Genomic DNA, 19,603 nt, shown 5'->3' with positions numbered 1-19,603 from the left:
GTGATCGAAGAGATAAATAAAGTTATCATAGTAGGGCGGAGAAGACCGGACACCTTTAGCACATGATATCCAAATATCCTGAGGTGTTTTAAACCAGTAACACAAGTCTATGGGAGTTGTAAGGATATGGTTTTATAATTCTTTGAATTTTCTTTGTTTACCACCAAATTGGACAAGAAAATAGAACGAAAAGGTGTCCAATCTCCCCCCCAACCGTACTATATTATTATTACTAATTAGCGCTGCGACGGTAAGCCCACACCCGAGGCTTGAAACATTCTCATACCAACGTGATTTATTTATTAATTACCAGAATACAACAATTTTAATTTGAATACAACACATGTGTAAATTGAATTGTCCAAATACACTCAATTTGTTTGGTATTAAGGTCTACTCTTGACGTTCGCAAAGTGCGTACAACCCTTCGTGTGAGCACTTGTAGTCATTCCATTGAAGACTGTTTGCGAAATTGCCACCGACACAATCTTCTTTATTTTCAAAGTCGTTCGGTTCACCAGGATACCAATTCGCTTCGCTGCTTTTCAGTGAGGAGCCATCCTCCCACACAAATCTGCCTTCGCCCTGTTTATCGGTAAGACCAATCCAATATTTTTCCTGGGTTGTTACCGGCAACTGTTTGTTAAGGATTCTGCATATATATAACGGACTTTATTAGGGATCAAAATAGTTGTTCATTTTAAAATGGTTTAAATCCCATATTTCATGATCGTCACAATACCTTTTAATTCCATTTTATCGTCCACTTTGGTAGTAAACAAAGAACATTCAAAGAATCATAAAACTGTGTCTTAACGACTCACATAGACCGTTGTTAATGCATGCCGCCCCGCGGGACCTTACCCACATAGAATAGAAATGCGAGCGCCCTTACTTCATAATATCTCTGTTCTTGGGTCCGTGCACTGCAAGAGTAGCTCTGTATTTGCTACATTTCGATTTAGCTTCGTCGTACGTCATACCGCTTCCAATAATAAGGTATAGGTAACCGTTTCCGGGTCCGTACCAAACTTTTCCATCAATAACTGAGAAATGTATTTGTAAAATAGGTTTATCAATAATCACCCACAAAACTACATACGTGAAAACTCGTAAGCTGGCACGAGGTGTATGAAACAGAACACCCGTGTTATAACGACTTTCGTTTTCCCCATGCAAGGATAAAGCAAGTAGCATTTAGTCAATACAATATGCAGGAAAATACCGGTGAAGTTGATTTTTAATACATATTAAATGTAAAATTTGGCCTTGCGTGACGGGGCAACTATAGTCGTTATAGCAGAGGTGTCATGGTTCACATGCGTTTTGTTCACGGCGTTTTGATCACATTCATTATTGTTTAAGTTATCGGTAAATTTGGGCAAACCTGAATTAGGTATTTATTTAAACATATCTACTGAAAAATATTGACAGGTATACATACCTTTCATGCATTGGCAAGTGTGACCTGCAAATATATAGATATTAGTTCAAAAGTATATCTGTTCAACTATATGGTCATTTCACAATAGCGACGGCGCCTATTTCTTCACATTAAATGTAAATATATTTTTAACTGTAAGTGTATTTTAACGACTGTTGTTTTGTCGCTATGTCCTGTCTTCGTTTTAAATATTTCTAAACCTTCGCTGCGGTAATCGAAGAGACAAATAGAACTGTTCTTGTTGAACACGTTAGTGGTCATATAGATCCTTTTTCGTCAAACAGTTGTTCTTGTTGTTGTTGTTGTTTTTTTGCGAGACTATTTTCCGCACTTATCTCAATTCTTAATTCTAGCATTTTCTTTAATCTCTTGATTTAAATCAAATCATAATATATAAGAAAAGATAAGAAATCCACACAACGATTCACGACTGAATCAAACTATTAGCATTTAAGTGGGGACGTATTAAATGCACTACTCTTATACCGTATTATCATTAATTGTAATTGAAACATTATTTTTAATTCAACATCATATGATTAATATTAACTTCTAACATTACCTAATTACTGCGTGATTACGGTTTGTCAAAATTCATGAAAACAAGCGTTTTTAAGCGACGACAACATTAACTAGTGTAAGTTTACAATAAACACATGGTACAGGAGTTGTACAAAGCGTATATACACATATTCTTTACCAATCACTCAATCCTCATACGTTATCAGTTTCATTAGTTATAATACATGTATAAATACATTCTGCCTATACTGCTCCACAATCACCAATGGCGACTAGAACCCGTTTTGTTGGTTACTTCAGATTTGTTTTTGATCGAGCCCAGTCGACCGTTTTAGTAAAAGGATTATTTAATATAGCAAGGTGGGGGTAGATGGGACACCTTTTCAGTTGTTTTCTTCTTTCATTTGGTAGTAAACAAAGAACATTTAATGAATTATCAAACCGTATCTTCACGACTTCCACAGACCGTTGTTAATTGTTTAGAACACGATCAGGCTATTTGGATATTATGTGTTAAAGGTGTCCCATCTTCCCCGACTCTACTATCTTATGCTAATTAGTTTAAAACGTGTTCATTCATTAGATCTGTGATCTCTTGTTATTGTCTGCTTGGTGTAGCGACCACGCTTATTTTCTTCGCATTAATGTGAAAATGTTTTTAACTGTAAAGGTCTTTTAACAACTGTTGCTTTGTCGCTATATACTGTCACATAAAGTGGACAAATAAAGTAAAAAAATCGAAGAGTCAAACTATTAAAGATCCCTAAAACAATACTTACTGTTAATTTCATTAATCGTTTTTGTCATCACCACAATATCCCTCTCGGCTTTTTGCAACCTTTTTTCCAAATTATGCACGGTGTGTTCTAGCTCAGTAGTGACCCCTGTGTCCCCTTTCGGACCTTTGGGACCGGCCGGCCCCGCTGGCCCAGGTGGCCCCTGGTTCCCTTCCAATGGCGGCCCGCTCTCGGAACAAGTTAAGTAAGTGTTGTCACCGGCCAACACAGTCACATGAAGACTGATGATGAATACGAAGCACACTTTGAACGAAAACATTTCAGGATCTTATAAATCCTGGAAAATAATAATCATTATAGTAGGGTGGGATAAGATGGATCATGTTTTTCATCTTTTCTCGGCCTATTTTGGAGTAAGAATACAATATTCACTAAAATATATAACCGTAGCCGCGCGGCTCCAAAATATTGTTGTTGTTATTTAAAACACGATCAGGAAATATGAACTAAAGTTGCTAAGGGTATCACATCTTATCCCACAGAACTATAATAAGTGTTATTCTGGCAACATTGACATAGCCTACCGACATAACCTCTATGCTATACCGCCATTTCCACGATAATACCAAAGGACCCTTATGGGAGTAGAGATTTCAACTCAGTTCTTGGCTTTTATAGATGATTTTATTGCTTGTGATAATATATCATCACGTCAACTTCCCAATTTTTATTTAATAATATTTGACTTTTGCTTACAAGTACTTGGAAATTCTTGTCAAATTTTATAATTTCCAGGAACGTATAAAATGAATATATATTTGCTCTTACGGTAATAGGACCTTGGATACTGTGGATATACTTAGTTTTTATGGCAATTGTGGCCTAAGAAACGACTAGGAGTTGGCTTAATTTTATTGAACAAATATACAGTTTTGTGTAAATTGATTAAACCTATGTTTGGAGAATTATTTTATTATGTCGTGATTAACTAATCGTTAAAGTTTACTATTTCTCAGAACAAAACTTTCCGAGTGGATGTATTGATAGGCTTATATTAGTCCGCAGTGTAAAAAAATAAGACGCCTTTTAATAACCTGAAAATATATGATCAGTTTCTTTTCGAACATTATTTGTGCAATATAGTAGGGTGGGGGAAGATGAGACATCTGTTCATTCTATTTTCTCGTCCCATTTGGTAGTAAAATCAAAGAACATTCAAAGAATTATAAAACCGTATCTTCACAACTCACATATACACCATTGTTAATTAGTTGTTTAAAACACGATCAGAATATTTGGATATTATGTGCTAAAGGTGTCCCATCTTTCCCCACTGTCACTATATCAAGCTGCATATTCAAATACAAAATAGCAGTGAGCACTTTATACAAAGATGGAGTTTCTGACTTTGCCGGTTGAAATGTAATGAATGTGTGTGAAAGAAGCCTTATAGCTCCTTGGGTTGGGGAAGACGGGACACCTTTAACTCATAATATCCAAATATCCTGATCGTGTTTTAAACAATTAACGACGGTATTTGGGAGTCGTGAGGATACGGTTTTATAATACTTTGAATGTTTTTTTGTTTACTACTAAATTGGACAAGAAAATAGAGTGAAAAGGTGTCCCATCTTTCCCACCATATACTCTATATTATTGAGCATGTAGTGGTCATATAGATCCTTTTTCGTCTAACAATTGTTCTTGTTGTTGTTGTTGTTGTTGTTTTTTGGGCGACTTTTTTCCGCACTTATCTCAATTCTTTATTCTAGCATTTATTCTTTAATCTCCTGTTATTAAATAGCTGCGACGGTAACCCCACACTCAAAGCTTGGAACGCTCTCATACCAACATGTGTTATTTATTAATTAACCGAATACAACAATTTTGAATTAAACACAATATACATGTGCAAATTTGATTGTTCAAATTCACTGCATTTGTTTGGTATTAAGCCAAGGTCTACTCTCGACGTTCGCAAAGCGCGTATAACTGTCCGTCTGAGCACTTGTAGTCATTCCATTGAAGACTGTCTCTGAAATTGCCACCGACACAATCTTCATTATGTTCATAGTCGGTCGGTTCACCAGGATACCAATTCGCTTCGCTGCTTTTCAGTGCCGAGCCATCCTCCCACACAAATCTGCCTTCACTCTGTTTATCGGTAAGACCAATCCAATAGTCTTCCTGGGTGGTTACCGGCAACTGTTTGTGAAGGATTCTGCATATATGAATAAATGAATGTAACGTACTTTATCCTCGCGTGGCCGGGAAACAACACTTGATATAACACGAGTGTTCTGTTTCATACACCTTGTGCCAGCTGATTACAAGTTACCATGTATGTTACTTTGTGTGTGATATATTTAATATAACGGAATTTGATACGAACCAAAAGTTGTTCGTTTTAAAATGGTGTTATATAGTACTGTGGGATAAGATGGGATATATCGTTATCAACCAAACCCTATATTTCATGATCGTGTTTTAAACAATTACCAATGCTCTTTAAGAGTCGCAGTGTTACAGTTATAATTTTTTAAAAATTCTTACGGCGAAATGGGACGGGAAAGAAAAATGTAAAGGTGTTCTATCACTCAACTCATATATGGCATATTCTTATAATGCTATCCCAAATAAGAATTGTAAAATTGCAGGATTTTTTACGGTACTAAGTATGTGTGGTATAGTTTTAAATCGCGTATAGAAGTCACTGACGTATACAAATGCCCTTACTTCATAACATCTCTGTTCTTGGGTCCGTGCACTGCAAGTGTAGCTCCGTATTTGCTACATTTCGATCTAGCTTCGTCGTATGTCATATCGCTTACAATAATCAGGTATAGGTAACCGTTTCCGGGTCCATACCAAACTTTCCCATCAATAACTGAAAATAAATGTAATTGTAAAATAGGTTTATCAATAATCACCCACAAAACTACATACGTGAAAACTCGTAAGCTGGCACGAGGTGTATAAAACAGAACACCCGTGTTATAAAGACTGTTGTTTTCCAGCCACGAATAAAGCAAGTTGCATTCATTCAATATTATGCAGAAAGTTGTCGGTGAAACTGATTTTTAATACTATTTAAATATAAAGTTTACCCTCGCGTGGCGGGGCAACGACAGTCGTTATAACAGGGGTGTCTGTTTCATATACTCCGTGCTCGCTTTATCACGTTTCTGTTTATTGTTAATGTATATATCGTGTAAGAAGTGTTTTAATCACATTCATTGTTTAAGTTAACGGAAAATTTGGGCAGACTTATATAATGCAGTATTTGTTTACACAAATTTATTTAAAGATATTGACAGATTTACATACCTTCCATGCATTGGCAAGTGTGACCTGCAAAAATAAAGCAAAAATAATTATTTCTGTTACATTATGGACATTTTACTAAGTGTAGCGACCACGCTTATTTTCTTTTAACTGAACGTGGATATGTTAATAACTGTAAAGGTGTTTTAACAACCGTTTTTTGTCGCTATATACTGTCACATAAAGTGAACAAATAAACTAGAAAAATCAAAGAGTCAAATAAAGTTATATTATTAAAAATCCCTAAAACAATACTTACTGTTAATTTCGTTGATCGTTTTTGTCATCACTACAATATCCCTCTCGGCTTTTTGCAACCTTTTTTCCAAATTATGCACGGTGTGTTCTAGCTCAGTAGTGACCCCTGTGTCCCCTTTCGGCCCTTTGGGACCGGCCGGCCCCGCTGGCCCAGGTGGCCCCTGGTTCCCTTCCAATGGCGGCCCGCTCTCGGAACAAGTTAAGTAGATGTTGTCTCCCGCGTACACAGCTGCATGGAGACCGATAATGAACACGACGCACACTTTGAACGAAAACATTTTCACTTATAAATTCTGAAAAATTGTAATCATATAGTTCTGTGGCGGAAGATGGGACACCTTTGGTACATAGTAACTAAATATCCTGATCTAGTTTTGAACAATTAACAACGGTCAACGGCTGTATAGTAGGGTGGGATAAAATAGAACATTTTTTCTCGGCCCATTTAGTGGTAAAAATAGAATATTTACATAATTATATAACTGTAGCCCCGTGACTCTAAAAGAGTGTCATTGATTATTTAAAACACCATCAGGAAATATCGATATCCCATCTTACCCCACAGTACTATAAGTTTTATGCTGCTAACATTAATTTACATATAGGGGCATAACCCCATACTATACCACCATTTCCACGATAATACTAAAGGACCCTTATCGGAGTAGAGATTTCAACTCAGTTCTTGGCTTTTATAGATCAAGATTTTATTGCCTGTGATAATATATCATCACGGAAACTTCCCCAATTTTTTAATAATATTTGACTTTAGCTGACATGTACTTGGAAACTCTTTACAAATTGTATAATTCCCGGAACGTATAGCATTAATAAATATTTGTTCTTAAGGTGGCTGTACACTGTTTTCCAGAATTCGTCCGTTTTGTCTATTTTGTCCGTTTCTGTCGTGATTTACTGATTGTTAAAGTTTACTATTACTCCGAACAAATATAATTAAGCACAAGATTTTGAGACAGGGTACTGGGTAGGCGTATTGATAACGCGTGCTAGAACAAATAACATAAAGATTGATTTGGCTGTTTTAAGTTCCTTGGTTAATTGTACAAATATTTCCTTATAACAAATTGAAGTTGGATTTTCAATAAATTACACCCTGCCACCGGACTTTTTAATTTGGCTTGTCTAATTACAGCTTAACATTGATAAATTATGGAAAAGATACAACAAGAGTAAAACAGAATTTAAAGATCGGACAGAAACTGTCAGGGGAAGATTAGTCCTGGTGTTTTAAATTTGGCAACACTGTTCTGTCAATTATTTTGACAGAATTGTTGGCTACAGGTGTTTTCCACGTGTGTTCTAAAACAAGAGGATGTTAGCCGAACGTAAGTTTTATGTTTATGTATTGACGTATGTGGATAAAATATTGAGAAAACAGAAATACAGTAATTGTTTTGTTAGTAGTGTTTGGCCATATATTCAAGTGGATTCAACAAGATGGTCTATAATACCTTGTGTAAACTAAAATTGTTAATTTACTGAATGCTGATGATATCGATATGTATAATACGAAGTACGAACACTATATTAAAAGATAGTACAAGGGGGGGAGAGCGTGCCACTGGATTATTTTTAGGAAAGGGCCAGTTAGAAAAGTTAAACAGTTGCCTAGATCGGATAAAAGCAGTTTTATCAACAAAAGATGGCGCAAAACGAACGCTGTCTTGCAACAAAATGCATTGGATTTGCCGGTGCCAATTCCGATGAATTTTTGTGCGCGTTTGACAAATCGGAATCTTATGTCAACGAATCCAACCATTAAAACATGTTGAATTTGTATAGCGCGACGAAAGCAGAAATGGTCGATTGATCCCCGAAATACAACGTGGAGCAAAGATGAGTCTCGTTACGGGGTGAAAATGTTGGAAAAAATGGGTTGGAAAAAAGGAAAAGTAAGTTAATGATATTTAACACTATGTTTTAACGCTATTAAATCTGGTCAACCAAGAATATGGAAGTTCCTGACGAGATCTCATGCGTGCAAGGCGGTTATTTTTCGCGTGCGCGCCTGCTTTCATAATAAATAAAGGGTAAATAGCACGTACATTTCAAGCCACGTTAGGAAATCCTACTTAATTTAATCCTTTTTTTTATTGTTTAAATAATTGGCTTGCATGGGACAAATTATGGTGTGCTTACATACCCAAAAGTGTGAACAAAATCGCTCGTGCACTTGCCATACTCTGCAAACTGGAATGTGATCAACTAAGAATAAATAAAGAGACGTGTTACCTCTTTGTGGAACTATTGATAACTATAAATGCAGGACTAAATACGTACCTACTTAATATTTATATTTAATTGCTTTTTTAATTTTCGAATGTAATTATGTTTTGTGCCAGATTTGTTTGTTGTGTACTAGTTTATTACTCAGTTGCCCAATGGATTTACAAGTTGATAAACAACCTAAACAATTCAACAATTAACTCAATTTAGAGTTATAAACTCCCCATACTACTGACTGATAAAAACAATTATAGTCAAGTGGGATAATAAAGAACAATGGGGTACTTTGGGTGAGAAAGGATAACCCCCTAAACCGCTAAAAAAAAACATTTCATCGCAAACAGCTTTTCTGGGTAAAAAGGAGAGAAAAATATTGGCTGTTTTATATGCTGCATTAATATGTAATATTATATACAATAATATTTTATATTAATAAATATATATATATATAACAATTAAAATATGTATGATAAAAAGTTTGCTTTTTTTTTCCAAAGGGACTTGGAGCAGATGAAGCTGGTTCAACAGATATTGTTAAAGTGTCGGTAAAAAATGGAACTCGTGGCGTTGGATTCACTCATATTCATGAGGTGCCATATATGTGTTTCGTACAAAACTTGTTATATATAGTAGGAGGGGGGGGGATAGGGCACCTTTTTATTCTCTTCCTGTCCCAATTGGTAGTAAACAACGAACATACAAAATATTATAAAACAATATCTCACGATTCCTATAGACTGTTGTTGGTTTATTAAAATACGATCAGGATATTTTGATATTAAGTGCTAAAGGTGTCCCATCTAACCTCACTTCTACTATGTATGTTACTTTGTGGGTGATTAATATAACGGAATCAGGGGTTGGAATAATTACTGTTAAATGTTTTACCCCAGGACATACATGCAGACAATTTTGGCAGCATTTGGCATCGAACCTAAAAACTCTGGGCTAGAGGCAGGTGTGCTAACCACTATGCCAAAGCGCCATTGCCATTTTAAATTTCATAATTATAGTTTTGCACCTTTTAAATTTTACTTGTACATAATTTGTTCAATGCAAATTAAATATACATTGATACAGTATTTACGTTTCACTTTTTCAGAACAACTGGGTTGCCCACCAAGATAGTTTCTCAGAGTTGCTGGCTAACTTAAATCAAAATCAAAATGAAACTGAAACCCCAACGACAGGTTTGTTTAGTTACCAACTTTTAATCTTTTTATTTACAAACTTTTCACAGGTTGTTCTGGCGAATTAATTTTTGCACAAACTTGAAGACAATATTCTCGCTTTGCAATATTCTCACTCGCCAAATAAGAGTATTATGAATTTTGTCCCATCCTATTTAATTGATCTTGTGACATTCTATTTAAGGCCATTTTCATTAGAGTACTATGCTGGCTATGCTGTACTAATATACTTCTAATTATTTACATTAGTATAGGCATACCTGAATAGGATGTTAAAATGTCAGTCAAAAAATTAATTAGCCAGTGGCTAATTAATTGAAAAAGTTTTTATATGTTTTCTAATTCTACTGTACCATTTCTGCTAAACTATGTTTTTTTCACAGCGTAATATGCATTTTTTTTATTATTTTTTTAATATTTGTTTCAGAAATTTCTAGCCTTGCAGAAAAATCAAAACTTCAAAAAAGAATTCATTACAAAAAGTTTGCAAATGGTCAGTTATATTGTTTTTATTTTGTTACCATACCATAAATACATAATACTGTACTTATTTCTGATCAATAATTTGTTTGTTTTATGTTCCAGGAAAAGATATTTCCAATTACAAGTCAGCTGACATGGCGGCCATTTTTGGTCAAACTGCTACACAAGCTCCTAATAAAACTCAACAAATTGAAGTATATTTTTAGTTTTTAATTTTTCGGATGATTGTTTTTTCCGTATGGCTGACAATTTGACAACCCACTAGTGACCACTAAATGGGAATTAATTAATTATCTTTTTATCCTAGAAAAAAGAAGAACCAACAGAGGCAAAATTCACAACTACCTCACAATATAGTGTACAGGAATACTTTAAAATGAAAATGAGTGCAATTCAAAGTATGTCTGTTAAAAAACCAACTGAAGAAGCATTGAATGATGTGGTAATTATTATTTCATGATTTATTCTACTTTTTATGTAAATTAACATACACAATTTAATTCTTGTGCAGGAACTGCCGAAAGAAACAGAAATTTTACCGAAAAAATCAAAAAAGAAAAAGTCAAAATCAAAGGAAACAGAAAATATTAATTCAAAAAAAAGAAAAAAGAAAGACAAAAAGTCACGAAATAAAAAAGCAAAAATTTCTAGTGTAGCCGAAGACTGCGTTAGCAATGACAAAGCCAACCAAAGATGATATATTGTTTCTATGTTGCATTATCCATAAATAGTTGTTTTATAGGCAATTATGAAAACTTTTTGTTTTTATGATTTTTGCTGAATTTATCACAATAGAATGAATTAACATGAGGTCTACTCGAAAGTCTCAAATTTCCTACTTTCTTGGCGTTTTTAATTTCTTACAGAAACAGTCCACTACTAAAAAGAATGAATAGGCTATTACTTGCTTTGTATTCGCGTCCCCGGAAAACGACAGTCGTTATAACACCGGTTTCATACACCTCGTGCCAGCTTACAAATGACCAAGTATGTAACTTTGTGAGCCATTTTTTTTATGTATGGCCAATAATTTGGACAACTCATTAGTGGCCACTGGGTTGAAGCAATCGCCGTTAAGTGTATTGCCGACGGACACATACGCCACAATGGTAGCAGTGACAAACCTTGGACCCATTACCTCTGGGTTAGAGGCAGCGCGCTAACTACTTTGCCGCGGCGCAGATAATCGGCCTTAAAGTGCGCTATGCACAGTTGTGAGCATACTGTGAATATATTTTGGGAAATTTTTGGTTGAATGATAGACAACCCATAAAAAACAAACACTGGATTTGAGCAATTGCCGTTAGCACTTTTAACCAAAAAAACACCGCAAAAATGGTGGCAGCGTTGAGCATGAAAACTTAGCAACTACTGATCCCTAAATCTGTCAGTCTAGAGGCAAGCGGTTTCAAAGAGACATTGTGACGTTACATGATCGTTTTAATAAAATTCCACCGTACAAAATGCGGAAGGCAACTTAAAGTTTTGTTTACTTCGAGACAACTTGTCAGTGCCCCCCCCCCCACAAAGAAAAAAACTAGCAACAGTGTATACAGAAAGTACCAAGCAGGTTAGCTATACTTCCAGATTTCTTATTGATACGAAAGTAAAGGAAGAAGCGCTAAGGGGAATTACGTGTCATCCATTGTTTGAAGTGAAACCCGGAACGATGCGTGATCATCACTTACAAAGGGCTTGAAACTTTCCACCGTTATACCTTGTGAGTCATCTATTCAGCCAAGACAATGCATCAAGCTGTCCAGAGTTACCTTTAATAATAACCCCCGTATGGTATAGCATAGGCGCAGTTAAGTTACCAAGAAAAGGTGTCCCATCGTACCCCATTATACTATATACTAGGCCCATAGCCTGGTGGGGCAAGACGGGACTACTTTTCATTCTATTTTTTCGTCCTATTTAGTAGTAAACAAACAATTATAAAACTGTATTCTCACGACTCTCATAGACTGTTGAAAATTGCTGAAAACACGATCCGGAAATATGGATTAAGGTGCTAACGGTATCCCATCTTACCCCACAGTACTATATAACGTATTTTTGTTACTTATTCCTTCTATTACTTAACGTAGGTCAAATTTATTCAGACATCAAAAAAAATGTAATTGCAAGTGACTTTTGGATTAACACGCTACGGGTAAAAACTGCTTGAGCAAAGTAACAAACATGGTGTGTGTGTGCTTCCCATATAGCTAGAGTTAAAACATTGCTTTTAAAGGGTCATGCCTGTTTATAAGAGTGCATGCTGTAGTTATCCACGCGTGTTGTAACTTCCGTTAATTGAATGCTGCGCGTTTGGAATTGCTTGAAATAAATGAAAACCACATTCACATTTCACCCGTTACGTAACTACATCGTTTCCCCTCATAGAATTCACGCGTGACGTCATGACGTGTAAGGTGACGTCACTTCCTGCGATTGCAGTGAATTTAAGTTGGAATGAACTAACAGTCGATCAAATTATTTGTTAAAATTCGATCCGTGTTTTCTCGCGTGCGCGGCATCAACGAATTATTGGCTGATATTTTTCATTGAAAACTCGTGATAGCTACGAAATAGGAGAAGCGCATCCTCAATTGCTTTCCCTAACTTCGTATTAGTTGTTTGCAACACGGCCGTGTATTTCTAAGTATATCCACAAGCGAAGGATGTAACTTAGCTATGATCGTCGTTTTCCTGGTAAACGGAAGCCAGTATTTGTCGTATGCTTTTAAAGCGTTTTATTCAATAGACGCTTTACCGTTATAAATACACTGGAATATTAATTCAGTAAATAAGCTGGAAAAAAACAACGTTGAAAAAAATACGTTACACATTCGACCGGAGCGCGTCAAAAATTTGTTGGCAGTAATATACGATTGAATTATAAAGAAAAATTTTAAATTATTGCACACATCGCATCGTATAATAGTCGTTTTGCTAACTTGTGTAACACAACACCAACTGTAGAGCAACATGCTTGAAACATATATATCACAGCTGTGTAAATGTATGGTTGATGTTATCTGGTAATAAAAGTTACAATTCTCTTCTCTTGGCACATAAATGATTGTCTGAAGTACTATTCGCGATAGTTCACAGAGAAATTGGTCGCTGGATGGCAGTGTGCAAAAAAAGCACTATTTAGTGTCAAATTTGCTGGTTCGACTCTTCAAATCCAATTGAGTCAGTAACGCTGATTGAGGCTGTCGCTTCTGACTCTTTGCTGTACACAGCATTCGTTTCTTCACTTCCAAACGGCGCTGTTTTTATATCAACCGATTCCTGGGCAGCGGTAGCCTTTCCTTCGTACTTAGCGAACTCCGCATCGTTTTCAGCCGTCGTCGCTGGGTCGTAGTAAACACTCATCTTACGTTGCTGGTCTTCGCTGCCCACAAAATCGACCTCAGTCGGTTCACTGCTGCGTACAGCTTCGTTTTGCGATTCGAAATGCAGCTCAGAAGTCGTCGGCGAATCCATGAACAAACTTCGAGATGTTGAAGGCGATTTGTCATACCTTTGAACGGAGTTAGTTTCGTACAGCTCATCTTGACTGCTATGTTGGTAATGTGGTGGACCGTTCTGGTAATAAACCTCTGATTCGCCCTTTTTCTTCCAGTCGCAGTTTTCTGTAGTAGCATCGTACATTTCAGCGTTTGGCGACGCTTCAGTCTTCAAGCTTTGAGTGTAACTTGTTGACGCTAAATTTTCATGCGAGCGGTATCCCATATTCGTGAAGTTGTGTGCTACCATTGGATTGTACTTTGTTTCATCGTGCGTTGCGCTTAATCCTGGAGTGAAGTATTTCGTATCCGCTGGCTTGTAGCTTGGAAACGAAAGGTTATCGCTTACAAAACTAGAGTCGGGATGCTCCACTTGGTAACTTGTGTCTGTAGACCCCGGCGCCGGGTAAGTGGGAAGTTGGCGTGGTCCAGCGCAAGAGAAAGGCGGTATAGTGTCGTAGTAGTTATCAGAAGTAAGATCAGCATTGATTGGGTCAAACACGGGGTCCACGTTGCCTGCGTTGTATGTTTGATCGAGGTTGGATTGTGTTGGGAAACCACAGTTGCTCGGATGTATAGTATCCATGAATGTTTGCTTGATGTGTTTTGAGAAGAAGCGGTCCTTAGACAACTGTCGGCTCCTGCTGTAACCGCTGGTTGCGTAAGGGTCGAGCCCGGTTGATTGACAGGTGGTAACTGCAGTGAAGTCAGTGTATCGGTTAGTGGATGGAGCAGTGTATTTTGTAAAGCAGGAAAAATCAATTGGGTTGCGTATTTGCGGGGAAGATACTGTTGTGTTGTAGTTGAATAAAGAGCTTTGGTTCGCGCGGTTTGTGTATGCTTGCCCATCAAAGTTAATGTCGCACTTCGACGTACTGCTGCACGAATCGAACAAACTTTTCATTCTTTCGCCGGGAGATTTATGCTTGATTTGGTAGCTGGAGCTATTTGGAGTATTAGAAAATAAACTCTCGAGGCTCGCATACGGGAAGGAAGCGGTGGAATCATAAAAACTGAAAGAGTTTGAAAACCCTTCGCCATATTTGTTCCCGTGCCGACTGTTATTGTTGCTATGGTTACGTCGCACGTGCGCCTGGTCGCTTGAGAAAAGGGAATTCGCTGAATAAATTGACTTCCCGTTAACTAGCTTGCCTGTGGTACCGAGTTTTGTGTTCAAGGTTTTTCCACAGTTTGTGCTGCCGCCGAAACTGCGAGAAACAAAAGCAATGGTTATGTAAATCAAATTTTAATTAGGTATAGTGGGGTAATGTGGGACATTTTCGTTTTAAGGTGGGCCATAATTTAAACTTTTTTTGGGAGTCGCGTTTTGTAGTAAATAAAAAATAATTACAGAATTATATAACCGTAGCTCCGCGACTCTAAAAGAGCGCTGTTATTTGTTCAAAACACGATCAGGAAAGTTGGAATTTAGCTGCTAACAGTATCCCATCTCACCCCACAGTACACTACGATTTTTTACTTACTGGTCTCCAGTGACGCCCTTGTCATCGGCCGCCGTTGTTTTGCCTCGACGACTTTTTGGCTCCTGCAAAACGCATATTGATTATCATAATTTTTCAGATGTGAAATGTATTAGTGAGTAGATTCAAGGCATAGCATCGGTTGGAAAATAGCAAAGATCAGGAAAAAGTAAAAACCAGAAAACAGCAAAGACCAGAAAATAGCAAAGACCAGAAAATGGCAAAGATTGGAAAATAGCAAAGACCTGCCAGTATACTGCAGCAGTAATCAGTGTCATATTTCGAAATGTTTTTCAGGAAACTGAAAAACGAAAACCAGGATATATAATATTACCGAAACTCGGCTCTATACTGATTCCTTGTATTCACTCGTTTAAGGGGAACGGAATACATACATTGCATTGGAATAATTAGAATAACTTTATTTTGTATTGTAGGGTGGGGGAAGATGGGACATCTTTTTATTTTATTTTATCGTCCCATTTGGGAGTAAACAAAGAACATTTAAAGAATTATTAAACCGTATCCTTACGACTTCTATAGACCGTTGTTAATTGTTTAAAACACGATCAGGATATTTAGATATTATGTGCTAAGTCATAGTAAACGGTAAAACGACGGTTGTAACAATACGCTTTTTAAAGCAAAACCTAATTACAAAACTTATGGATAAAGCGCGTAACTGCTGCACCTAACGTACACAAACCAGAAGAACATGTTTAATTATTAAAATCAAATTAAAAGAAAAGTTTGCACAAAAATATGACTTTTGCAATTTTTACCTTTGGTTTGCGCCTTGGTCTGTATTTATAATCTGGATGCTCCTGCATATGTTTCATCCGTAGCTTTTCCGCTTCTGTGATGTAAGGACGCTTGTCCTCATTTGACATTTCTTTCCATTTTTTACCTTAAGAAAATACCAATGTTTTATATTGAATACTGAAGCGTAACTTACTCTTTCACGGTATATTAGACTTTATACGACAGGGTATTGTAAAAAAAAAAACACTTCAAACATTTCGAAAGTTTTTATGTTTGTCGCTTTTGCAACTTTAAACTAATTTTCATTAAAAACGGCAATTTTTAACCCCCTCCCATACCTAGTTTTTTTCTTATTTTCGAAGTTCATTCGGCTATAATAACATAAACATGGCCTAACTTTCTATTTGATTCTTCGAATACAGTAAATACAGTCCAGGTTAATTAATAAAACGAAGAGAAGGAAATTACCAACAAAACGAGAGTCGTTAAATTACGCTATAGATGAAAGCGTGTCCGAAACAGAAACATAATAGCATTAGGCATACATAGTTTTTTTACATTTCTTCGAATACGGTAACAAAGATCGGATTAATCAATACGACAAAATCAGATAATTAGCAACAAAACGTCAGTGGTTATATACACACTTTTGGAAAAAAACTATTTAATAAAAGTATATACCAAATAAAAGCGTGGTTGAAACTCGAAATGCGTACAACAGTACACTGTATTTGTGATGCATTTATGATAAATAACTCGAATCGAAATTTTCCCTTGAATGCTGAAATAGTTGTCGAATATATCAGTGAGAAACGCCGTGCGACGGATTTTGCAATTTGATCTTTGCACCGTCGTCCTATCTCCCATCACTCCATTGTTTGCGGTTTCCCGTTATTATTGTTCGCTCATCAGGCCTCTTTCCGCTCTATGTCGCTCAAACCTTATAGGCGGATTTATTGAATCAAATTATTTAACCAGGTCCGTTACGCTACAGATATACGCCGGTGAGATAACGCGAATCATCCGCGGACAGCCAGGCCCTTTCAATCTTATCTGGTTCAGTTATCCGCTAAAGCACAGCGCGTATGTGTTCTCTTGCAAGTGACAGAAAACAAAATGGCCGATTTTTTTATAAGTTTTATTTTTAAAATTATAAAAAAATACTTACTGTTATTTAAAAAAACGTGATACTGCATACAAAATGCGCGTACTAGCATTTTAATAGTTTAAATATTCCTTAGTGTTTGCTATACATACCCTATTCGCTACGCACAGTTCAATCGAGGTATAAATTACGCGTGGAACGGAATCCTATTGCGAATCAAAGTATTTAATGGCGCACTTAAATAACGTTAACTTCTTGGTATTAGGAAATACGGCATCCTTCTCATTGGGAGCGTTTGACGAACGGAAACGTAGTTTTTACGCCAGGAAAAAGCTGACATAAACGACGTCGAGTCGCGACTTAAGGCTTGTTAATAAGCTAGCAATCGACAGCCGACACGTGCTGCAACAAAAGTCTGTTACAGCGATTCAATTCTTAGTACCCCGGTCCAAACACTGGGCCATTTTGAACGAGCCACACAATAAACAAGTGCAAGATATTTAAGCACCTGCGCTTCCCGAGCGACCCTCATTAAATGCCATCGCGTTATTAATGAATGTTATGTTTTTGTTAGCGCGGTTGTTGGTAATTTTTAATCGTAAATGTCGCAACAGCGGAAGCACTTTGATTAATTCACAGTCGTTGGAAACGCAAACACTATATACTCTAATTATACATCAAGTGCTTTTACCTAGCATTTTACTAAGTTCGGCGTTATGGTGGTCGGGAAATGCGGCTGCCATTCGTTTTCGTTCGGTCTTCGCCCAGCACATGAAAGCGTTCATTGGTCTCCGAATACGCGGTTCATCCTGATTGAAATATTGCGGTTAGATGGTTTCTGGTGTGGGTTAAACTGCAAGTCAACACACTGTAATTGTCTATTAGGCAGTTTCTTACAACTGCCTAGAAGACTGAAATGTATTGGGTGTAAATAACATACACTTTTAGCAATATTGTTATGGAATCTTAAAGCAAGGTTATATGCAATAGACAAAAAATTCAAATCTTTCGAATAGAATGCAGTGTAACGTTAATATGTACCTTTTTGGCTTTGGCTGTTTCCGTTGATTTTCTGCTACGTACTGAAGTATTATTGGTGATGGTGTCGGCGTACAGCTCAGGATAGCTGGATAAATAGCTGGTTTGGTCGTTTACTGCAAGACTCGGTTGCGATGCATTAGTTAGGTTGTAGGGGCAAGCGTATTGCTGGTAGTGACCTGCGTTCGTGACCTGCGGTGAGAGCCACTGACTTGATGACGTATATGGTGACGTGGTTGATGACGTAACAGTAGAGTATTGCGAGTAGAACAAACCGCTGTTGAGACCAGCTGTGAAAATGGACGGAGTCGAAACGCTCTTGCTCGATTCGGGTGATGACCCTGATACGGCCCGAGTTAAGAGACCCATACTTTCGAGGTAGTCTCTTTGTGGTGAGTACCCGCTGAAAGACGAGTAGGGGTCCACGAATGACGTCAAAGACCTTGAATATTCGTCGCTTGGTATCGTGTAGGGCAAGGTACCGCTACCCGCATTATTAGGCGGCACTACGTGAAGCAAGCCGGTCATTTTCGATTCTACAGTGACGCTACAAAACTACAAAAAACAAAACGTAAATCATAATACTGCGATGAAACATATCAGTCTCTACAAGCCTAAAGTACGTCAACTTAACAAAAATGCGTCATCGTGTTTTCGTCTCACAATTTAACTATATAAGCGTAAAAATTGCGGCTATATAATCTCTTCCAAATCAAAAACGCATTTACTAAACTAATATAATTTCTATGACTTCACCATTTTTTTGTGACTTTTTTTCGACGTTAAAAAAACGTTTTCCTTGCCCTAGCGTTTTTTTTAGCTGAGTATGCAAGTTATATATTCGCCTTAGACGCAACAGAGCTGCAGACTCGAGCAAATTGATGTGAAGTAAGCAATAAAGGTTAGACCAATCCACCATAATTTCCGGAGCTCCCCTTTTTTCTTTATTGCTCAGCAAATAGCACGAGAGAAGTCAGGCAACCTCAGGGAAACGTATAGGTAATATAGCTCTACCAGAATGTGAAATTTGGAAATATATAAAAGTGTTTTGAACAACTATATAGTAAGTTCGGGTAAGATGGGATATCGTTAGCACCTAAATCCCACATTTCCTAATCGTGTTTGAGCGAATAACAACGCTATTTCAGAGTCGTGATGATTCGGTTATATAATTCTGTAAATATTCTTTGTTTACTCCCATATCGGACGACAAAGAGAATAAAGACGTGTACCATCTTACCCCAACCTACTATATTACAATTCATGAATTTACCCCTTTTTAAATTCACCACTTTAATGTCGCCTTGTTGTATTATTTATTTAATGCCACCTTGCACAATTTATACACCTTATGCGCAGTGCCGATGCCCGTGAAAGCCGGATGTTACTGGTATACAGCTCACGTGAAAGATTGAAACTATTGACAGGAAAGGCAGCAGTGCGACTTGAATTTAGTTGTTTGCATTTTTCACATAATTCTCTATCATACATATTCAACATCTTCCTACAGCA

General features: G+C 37.0%; 4 protein-coding genes across 4 annotated transcripts; 1 reads left to right on the top strand and 3 right to left on the bottom strand.

Annotated features, from left to right (window-relative positions):
- Positions 1-277: 277 nt before the first annotated feature.
- On the bottom strand, positions 278-3,073 carry LOC100179752 (mannose-binding protein C). Its single transcript, XM_002129948.3, has 4 exons — positions 2,746-3,073; positions 1,445-1,468; positions 896-1,046; positions 278-652 (listed from the first exon to the last, which is right to left on the bottom strand). Exons 1-4 carry the CDS (start codon positions 3,020-3,022, stop codon positions 394-396), a joined length of 711 nt encoding a protein of 236 aa, XP_002129984.1. The 5' UTR covers positions 3,023-3,073; the 3' UTR covers positions 278-393.
- Positions 3,074-4,548: 1,475 nt separating this feature from the next.
- Positions 4,549-6,583, bottom strand: LOC100182083 (mannose-binding protein A-like). Its single transcript, XM_002129926.4, has 4 exons — positions 6,287-6,583; positions 6,031-6,054; positions 5,440-5,590; positions 4,549-4,924 (listed from the first exon to the last, which is right to left on the bottom strand). The coding sequence occupies exons 1-4, from the start codon at positions 6,561-6,563 to the stop codon at positions 4,666-4,668; spliced, it is 711 nt and encodes a 236-aa protein (XP_002129962.1). The 5' UTR covers positions 6,564-6,583; the 3' UTR covers positions 4,549-4,665.
- A 961-nt stretch (positions 6,584-7,544) lies between these two features.
- LOC100184449 (PIN2/TERF1-interacting telomerase inhibitor 1-like) lies at positions 7,545-11,042 on the top strand. Its single transcript, XM_002129729.5, has 8 exons — positions 7,545-7,631; positions 8,089-8,198; positions 9,030-9,122; positions 9,635-9,722; positions 10,150-10,215; positions 10,308-10,399; positions 10,513-10,647; positions 10,717-11,042. The coding sequence occupies exons 1-8, from the start codon at positions 7,619-7,621 to the stop codon at positions 10,900-10,902; spliced, it is 783 nt and encodes a 260-aa protein (XP_002129765.1). The 5' UTR covers positions 7,545-7,618; the 3' UTR covers positions 10,903-11,042.
- Positions 11,043-12,919: 1,877 nt separating this feature from the next.
- Positions 12,920-18,647, bottom strand: soxF (SoxF protein). Its single transcript, NM_001128106.1, is given in 5 exon segments — positions 12,920-14,913; positions 15,190-15,251; positions 15,969-16,093; positions 17,745-17,862; positions 18,095-18,647. Coding segments are annotated over 5 exon segments (2,391 nt in total). The 5' UTR covers positions 18,620-18,647; the 3' UTR covers positions 12,920-13,352.
- Positions 18,648-19,603: the final 956 nt, after the last annotated feature.

Source organism: Ciona intestinalis, chromosome 7, assembly GCF_000224145.3.
Source record: "Ciona intestinalis chromosome 7, KH, whole genome shotgun sequence".
Lineage (NCBI taxonomy): Eukaryota > Metazoa > Chordata > Ascidiacea > Phlebobranchia > Cionidae > Ciona > Ciona intestinalis.
This window is presented reverse-complemented; position numbering and strand designations above follow the sequence as displayed.

What these genes read in the sequence shown, in the direction of transcription:
- LOC100179752 (XM_002129948.3), bottom strand. Translation starts at nt 3,022, where the DNA reads ATGTTTTCGTTCAAAGTGTGCTTCGTATTCATCATCAGTCTTCATGTG. An exon ending in CACTTGCCAATGCATGAAAG is followed by an intron (nt 1,047 to 1,444) that starts GTATGTATACCT and finishes TACATTTCTCAG; the next exon opens with TTATTGATGGAAAAGTTTGG. An exon ending in AAGAACAGAGATATTATGAA is followed by an intron (nt 653 to 895) that starts GTAAGGGCGCTC and finishes ATATATATGCAG; the next exon opens with AATCCTTAACAAACAGTTGC.
- LOC100182083 (XM_002129926.4), bottom strand. Translation starts at nt 6,563, where the DNA reads ATGTTTTCGTTCAAAGTGTGCGTCGTGTTCATTATCGGTCTCCATGCA. An exon ending in AACGATCAACGAAATTAACA is followed by an intron (nt 6,055 to 6,286) that starts GTAAGTATTGTT and finishes TTATTTTTGCAG; the next exon opens with GTCACACTTGCCAATGCATG. An exon ending in CACTTGCCAATGCATGGAAG is followed by an intron (nt 5,591 to 6,030) that starts GTATGTAAATCT and finishes ATTTATTTTCAG; the next exon opens with TTATTGATGGGAAAGTTTGG.
- LOC100184449 (XM_002129729.5), top strand. An exon ending in TTACAAAAAGTTTGCAAATG is followed by an intron (nt 10,216 to 10,307) that starts GTCAGTTATATT and finishes TTTATGTTCCAG; the next exon opens with GAAAAGATATTTCCAATTAC. An exon ending in AAGAAGCATTGAATGATGTG is followed by an intron (nt 10,648 to 10,716) that starts GTAATTATTATT and finishes ATTCTTGTGCAG; the next exon opens with GAACTGCCGAAAGAAACAGA.